General features: G+C 53.2%; 3 protein-coding genes across 5 annotated transcripts in view; 1 reads left to right on the forward strand and 2 right to left on the reverse strand.

Annotated features, from left to right (window-relative positions):
* NUP85 (nucleoporin 85) overlaps nucleotides 1-6,835 on the reverse strand; it is a 196,281-nt gene that overhangs the window by 88,848 nt on the left and 100,598 nt on the right. The gene's annotated exons all lie outside the window — the stretch shown is intronic.
* Nucleotides 1,713-3,500, forward strand: NT5C (5', 3'-nucleotidase, cytosolic). The gene is made up of 5 exons (XM_049635775.1): nucleotides 1,713-1,920; nucleotides 2,313-2,413; nucleotides 2,497-2,557; nucleotides 2,898-3,012; nucleotides 3,130-3,500. Exons 1-5 carry the CDS (start codon nucleotides 1,735-1,737, stop codon nucleotides 3,282-3,284), a joined length of 618 nt encoding a protein of 205 aa, XP_049491732.1. The 5' UTR covers nucleotides 1,713-1,734; the 3' UTR covers nucleotides 3,285-3,500.
* Nucleotides 3,502-6,835, reverse strand: part of ARMC7 (armadillo repeat containing 7) — a 19,703-nt gene continuing 16,369 nt past the window's right edge. Inside the window, exon 3 of one of the 3 annotated variants that reach the window (XM_049635776.1) lies at nucleotides 3,502-5,138. In XM_049635776.1, the coding sequence (XP_049491733.1) occupies nucleotides 4,777-5,138 (362 nt within the window). In that variant the 3' untranslated portion in view covers nucleotides 3,502-4,776. The other 2 variants (XM_049635780.1, XM_049635778.1) reach the window with 2 other exon arrangements.

A 6,835-nucleotide genomic window follows, 5' to 3' on the forward strand; every position in this document is an offset into this window, starting at 1 on the left:
CAAAGGAAGGGGAGGAGGATCTGAGCAGACAGAAGAGAGGAAAGCTCTTTGCGTTCAGGCAGAAGGTTCCAGATCAACATGCTATATTTATATTAAATGTCCAAATTGGGCATTAAGACTTGGCTTTTAGGTCTAGCTGCACTACTACTCAACTGTGTTCTTTAGGCTTGTCATCTTGGATCCAGTTTCCTATCTTAAAAAGTAAGACCATTGAGACGATGAGCATAACCACTGGCTTCATTTGAACTATTGGGACATTTCTTTGGGAAGAATAGATTCAGGGGGTGTAAAGCTTTTCTCCCTTAAGGTGCCAAGAAAGCATTTGCAAAATGGAGAATCAACAGCTTTAATAGAGGATCCGTCTGATTTGATGAAAACAGGTTAGCTCTGCAAATACTAGCCTGAGTTATGGTTTCTATTGGAACCTCTTTGGAGGCAGGGAACCTGTCTGTACCCTTCTCTAATGGTGGGGATCCTGGAAAAGAGATGTCCCTGATTTGTGTCACACTTGTACCTTGGCTTTAAGTTTTTATTTTTTGAAGATAAGTGCCTAATCAAAATTCAAGTGTTGTGAGGGAGGGACAGCTCTGCCAATCATTCAGATACTATCAGAACAGATTTTATGAAATTCTATGTAACATGTTTGCTAAGGGTGTTAAATTTTCTACTTAGAAAGCTTAGGGTTTACGAAGTGGAGTTGAATGATTTTATGATGATGGCAGAACAATCAGTATTTCGTTGACACTTTGGCCTGGGTATAAACCCAGTTTGTGTGACTTGAATGGGAAGGAGGGGGAACATTGGAGGACTCACTATTGCCTAGGGCGATTGTACCTCTTCTTGAGAGTTTTTTAATCAGATCACTTTAGAAGGAGAGGCTAGTCTCCCCTTTGTAATGTGTTTCAACATTGGTTTGGAAGTATTATTGGGTGCTCAGATGGGGAACTAGAGGAAGATGGGTCACTTAATCAAATCTGAGTTTATGGTTTGTAGGAGAACGTATTTGGACGTAGTCAGGAAGTTGAGAAAAATCTACAAAGGAGCGTCAACAAAACTTAGCCATGTTAGGCATTTTCTAGAGGGGGCTGTAACTGCCAATGCTAGAACACCGGTGTCCCTTCCACAGAAAGGACCTTCCCCGATTACCTGAGCTTGTTGGAAATCGTGTCCTCCGTGTGGGACTGGATGCATAAAGCGGATGCTCCCAACTCTGGTTTAGGAGTTCATCTCTTAGGAGCTCTACTCACACGAGTCAGGGGTCTTCAGCAGTCATTCACTTCAAAGTTACTGGGAGCCCCCATGATTCGGGCCTCAGGGAGTTCTGGCCCGGGATCCGGCGTGATCCTCTGCCCTGTCCCACAAGCAGGGAGGGCAGAGTTGTGCCGGTGGCCCCGGGACTCGCGGTCGCGACTCTAAGGGCGGAGCCAGCCCCACAGGATTCACCCATCGCAGAATTTGAGATCCGCCCTCGAGCGGCCCACGACCCGCCCGGGTCCGCTTGGGGTGAGCGGGTACGTTCCCCCGCGGAGTTGGGGGAGGTACACGTGCAGGCGGGCGCGCTCTCGGGCGGCCCCGCGCCGCCTCCAGGGGAAAGTCGCGCCCTCCCTCGAGGCCGGCTCACCGGCGCCCATGCAAATGAGCCCGGTGCGCCCGCCCACCGCGCGCCTCCGGAAGCTGCGGCCCGCGCCTGCCCGCCCCCCCTCCCCCCCCAATCCCAGCCCGGCCTCTGCGGCGATGGCGGCGCGGCGCGCACGGCCGGTGCGGGTGCTGGTGGACATGGATGGCGTGCTGGCCGACTTCGAGGCCGGCCTCCTGCGGGGCTTCCGCCGCCGGTTCCCCGGGGAGCCGCACGTGGCGCTGGAAAAGCGCCGCGGCTTCCTCGCCCGCGAGCAGTACCGAGCCCTGCGGCCAGACCTGGCGGTAAGCAGGGAAAGGGCGGGAATGCAACGCCGGGTGTCCGCGGGCAGTGTCCCCGGGAGCGAGGAGTCCCGACCCCGCAGGATACCCGGGAGCAAGGGCCCGGACCCCATAGGATGCAAGGGAGCCCGAGCCCCGACCCCACACGGCACCTAAGAATGGGAGCCCTCCCCGTGGACAAGACTGTCTTCCCCCTTTGTTTAACAAAACCCTCCGTTTAGAATCCATTGTTCGCCCTGGACGAGAAAGTCTGTCAGAGCGCTTCCCCCTAAGCAAAATTGTCTCCCCGAGCCTTTGATTTGGAGACCAAAACCCCCCAGGAATCTTTTGAGAGTCCTCACTGGGGCTAGATCTGCTGGAGGCAGAAGCTGGGACAAGAACATGGTATCTTTCAGGACAAAGTGGCCAGTGTGTATGAAGCCCCAGGCTTTTTCCTAGACTTGGAGCCTATCCCTGGAGCCTTGGAAGCCCTGCAGGAGATGAACAACATGCAGGAGTGAGAAAGGGCAAAGAGGGGAGGGGCGGTGGAGAAGAAGGGAGGGCACCACCCTAAGTCTAACCTGCGCCCCTTGCGTGCAGCACCGAAGTCTTCATCTGCACCAGCCCTCTGACGAAGTATGAACACTGTGTGGCCGAGAAGGTGCGGCTGCCCCAGCGCTTGATAGCAAACTGCTTCCTAAATCCTGAGGATTAAAGTAAACTAGCAGAGGGGCACCCGCGGGCTCGGTCGCTTAGGGCTCAGGCTCTGTGCTGAAGGTGCCTAGCCTACTTGGGATTCTCTCTCTCCTTCTCTCTCTGCTCCTCTCCTGCTCTCTCGCTCGTGCTCTCTCTCAAAATAATTAAAAAGCCCCTTTTTTAAATAAACCGGCAGAAACACAGGAAGTGTGGGGGGAGAGGAGCAGCATCTCTCAAGGGCTGGAGACCCCACTCCCACCTACTTACTCACTGGCCCTGCTGACCGACCTGTGCCCCCTCCACAGTACCGCTGGGTGGAGAATCACCTGGGGCCACAGTTTGTGGAGCGCATTATCCTGACGAGGGACAAGACGGTGGTCTTGGGGGACCTGCTCATTGACGACAAGGACACCATTCGAGGTTAGACCCGTTTTCCTGGCAACCTTCCAGGCATTTGGCCTGCTGGATTAGGGAGGGAGTAAAAATAACCAGATTATAGACTGCATCTCCCTGCCTTTCTCTTGCATCCTGTCCCAGGCCAAGAGGAGACCCCAAGCTGGGAGCACATTTTGTTCACCTGCTGCCACAACCAGCACCTCGCCCTGCCCCCCACAAGGAGACGGCTGCTCTCCTGGAGTGACAACTGGAGGGAGATCATAGACAGCAAGCGGGGGGGCCGGGACAGTGGGTAGTAGCTGAAGGAAGGGAAGGCAGGCCATCAGGGAACACCAGCAGAGCTGGATGACGGGGCAGTGCCATGGCGGTGGCCACCAGCACCGTGGAGCAGGGAGACACAGTAACCTCGGTTCTCACAAGGCAGCCACCTGGAACCCCACAAGACGGCTGGCAAGGAATCATGGTGGGAAAACTACTCAGGAACCTTTTTAATAAAACACTTTGGCTCACCACTCTTTAAAGGCCCTTTATTTGGGAAAGTAGAGGTACAGGAGCCCTAGGGAGGGCAGCTGGAATGCAGGCTGAGGAGGAGGCTTTCTCGTCCCTCCTCCTGTCCTCAGTCCCACCTCCACACCCATCTGGACACCATGTCTCTTGCATCTGCCATCTTTCATCGTGGCCATGGAGGTCAACCTTAAGGGACTGCAGAAGGGAGGCCAGGAAGCTCCCCATTGCTCCTGAACCCCAACTTCCCATGGTCGTCCCACACCGCTTCCCCTGTGCTGGTCAACGTACACTGTGGACTCTAAACCACAGATTTTTGTCAGGAGGTCCTCTGTGTTCCCTGAGCACCACTCTTGCATTCGCAAAGCCCTCCTGAGTCTGAGACTTCCAGGGCCGGGGACCTGCCCTCACTAACCCAACCCTGATGGCAGAGGAGGAAGGCCAAGGTGTTCAGGCCAGGGCCATGGGGTGGCGAGGGGAGAATATGAAGCTTCAAGGGTCTGTGCCTTATTCTGATGTGTCCTCACCCTCATACTCGTGGTCTTAACACCTGATGGCCACCTTCACAGTCAGCGGACTGCATCACTCAAGAGTAGAGACCACACCTTTGTCTTTGAAGCCCATGGTGCCCGGCAGATAGGCCTGTGTGGATAAACAGGTGATCCCGGGCCACAGAGTTCTCCAGGCCGGTGTCCACCATACCCAATGCCCAGCCTGGAGATCTTGTGGTGTAGGAACCCAGCTTCCATAGCCCTGGAGTGGGCATGACCAACTTCCCAGAGCTGGCTTCTCACTTGTATTCCTCAAGATTACTTCAGATACTTCTGTGAAAGGAAAATTCCTATTCCCTCAAGCATGAACAATTCTAATCCCAGGCCCAGCTGCTCCTCATGAAAACCCCCTTCTGCAAGGCCTCTGGATCTAGGGTCCCAGCTGCTTCTCTCTCACATTAGGCTGAGAGCCTGGCTCAAGCGGGGGGTTGGGGGGGGTGGGTAGGAGGCAGGCTCTTGACTTCTAGCTGGTTAAGGGTGCCAACCTATGGAAATGGCCTTTGCTCTCCTCCATGGGCCTCCCGGTCTGGCTTCCTCACTCATCTAATGCCTCTCATCACAGTGTAAATATGTGTCACACTGAGAAAACTCACCTTTAAAATACCTTAAAGGGCACCTTTTGGGGAGAACACACTCAGTGGGAGCCAGGTTGCTCCCGCTCCCCGAGTCCCCACTGGGATTGTGGTCTCGTCTCTAGCGGTCAGGGTGTCAATGGCCATGAGATCTCCCTGGATCAGGGCTGCTGCAGGGCCTCAGTCCTTGGCAGTGGGATACCCAGGGCAGAGTGAGCCCGCCAGCTACGGGCTTCCGCCACCTGGCTTGGGGAACAGAAGTCTTCGAGGAAGATCTGGGCCAGGTTCCGGAGCCTGGTGTTGGCCGAGAGAGAGAAGCGCAGCATGCACTGCACCACGGGCATGGCAGTCAGCTCAGGGTGGGAGGCAGAGCCTGGGGAGCTCAGGTACATGATTGTGGTGACAGCGGACAGCACGGTCTCCTCGTTGGGACTGGACAGGCAGTTGATGATGAGGGGGATGCCCCCTGTCTGCAGGATGTGCTCCTTGTTGGCCCTGTCTGGACACAGGTTGCAGAGGCCTCCTGGGGAAGGGCAAAGGGAGACTGGATGCTCAGGCCTGGGCATCCTCCCGCCGCCCCTCCCAGCTTCTCTCAGCCCACTTTGTCCTGAGAAAGGGCCCAGGCCTATGAGAAGGTGGCCCAGGGACAAGAGATCCAAAGTCCATTCTGGTACCCAGCCCTTCCTTTCAAGATTCCCGCCTGCCCATCACAGCCTAGCCTTCAGGAAGTGGGTACCAATCCCTTCCCCGCTTGGTTCAGCCAGTTCAATGGTTGATATGCTTTCCTTTTTTTTTTTTAAAGCAAAAACACAGGGGCACCTGGGCGGCTCAGTCGGTTAAGCGCCCAACTCTGGCTCAGGGCATGATCTTGTGGCTTGTGAGTTTGAGTCCTGCGTCGGACACTGTGCTGACGGCTCAGAGCCTGGAGCCTGCTTTGGATTCTGTGTCTCCCTCTCTCTCTGCCACTCCCCAACTCATGCTCTGTGTCTCTTAAAAATAAACATTAAAAAAAAAATTAAAGCAAAAAAATAAAATCTAATACATCACTTTACAGAATTAAAAAACATAGGTAAGGTGATGGTCTCACAGGTGTATACGTGTCAAAACATATCAAATCATATCCTTTAAGGATGTACAGCTTATACTATCTCAATAAAGCGGTTATAAATACTAGAAGCCAAATTACAAGCCATCGTAATCCTACCATCCATTTAACATTCGCTTTTCATTCCTCAGTTTCAAAATATGTGAATAAATATAAACATTTAATAAGAATGTGATACAGGCGCCTGGGTGGCTCAGTTAGTTAAGCGTCCAACTCTTAGTTTCAGCTCAGGTCATGATCTCATGGTTTGTGGGATCAAGCCTTGAGTCAGCGTGGAGCCTGCTTGGGATTCTCTGTCTCTACCCTGCTCATGTGTGTATGCTCTCTCACTCTCAAAATAAATAAGCTTATTTTAAAAACAAACAAAACAAACAAACAAACAGGGTGCCTGAGTAGCTCAGTGGGTTGTGTCCAAATCTTGACTGCAGCTCAGGTCATGATCTTATGGTTCATGAGATGGAGCCTTGCACTGGGCTTTGCACTGACAGCACAGAGTATGCATGGGATTCTCTCTCCCTCTCCTCCTCCCCTGCACTCTCTCTCTCAAAATAAACTTTAAAACACAAAACAACGTAGGGGTGCCTGGGTGGCTTAGTCGGTTAAGCATCTGACTTCAGCTCAGGTCATGATTTCACAGTCCGTGAATTCGAGCCCCACGTCGGGCTCTGTGCTGTCAGCTCAGAGCCTGGAGCCTGCTTTGGATTCTGGGTCTCCCTCTCTCTCTCTGCCCCTCCCTCATTCATGCTCTCTCAAGTGAATAAATGTTGAAAAAAAAACAAAAACAAAAAGCCCCACAACGTATTTGTAAACATCTTTCCAGGCCCACAGATCTATAACCATGGCCATCTAATGGCCATGCAGTGACTACCTTATGGATGCAGTGCAATTTATTTATTAAAAAAAATTTTTTTGGGGGGGCGCCTGGGTGGCTCAGTCGGTTAAGCGTCCGACTTCAACTCAGGTCACGATCTCGTGGTCCGTGAGTTCGAGCCCCGTGTCAGGCTCTGGGTTGATGGCTCAGAGCCTGGAGCCTGCTTCCGATTCTGTGTCTCCCTCTCTCTCTGCCCCTCCCCCGTTCATGCTCTGTCTCTCTCTGTCTCAAAAATAAATAAACG

This window comes from Panthera uncia, chromosome E1 (genome assembly GCF_023721935.1).
Source record: "Panthera uncia isolate 11264 chromosome E1, Puncia_PCG_1.0, whole genome shotgun sequence".
NCBI classification, from domain to species: domain Eukaryota; kingdom Metazoa; phylum Chordata; class Mammalia; order Carnivora; family Felidae; genus Panthera; species Panthera uncia.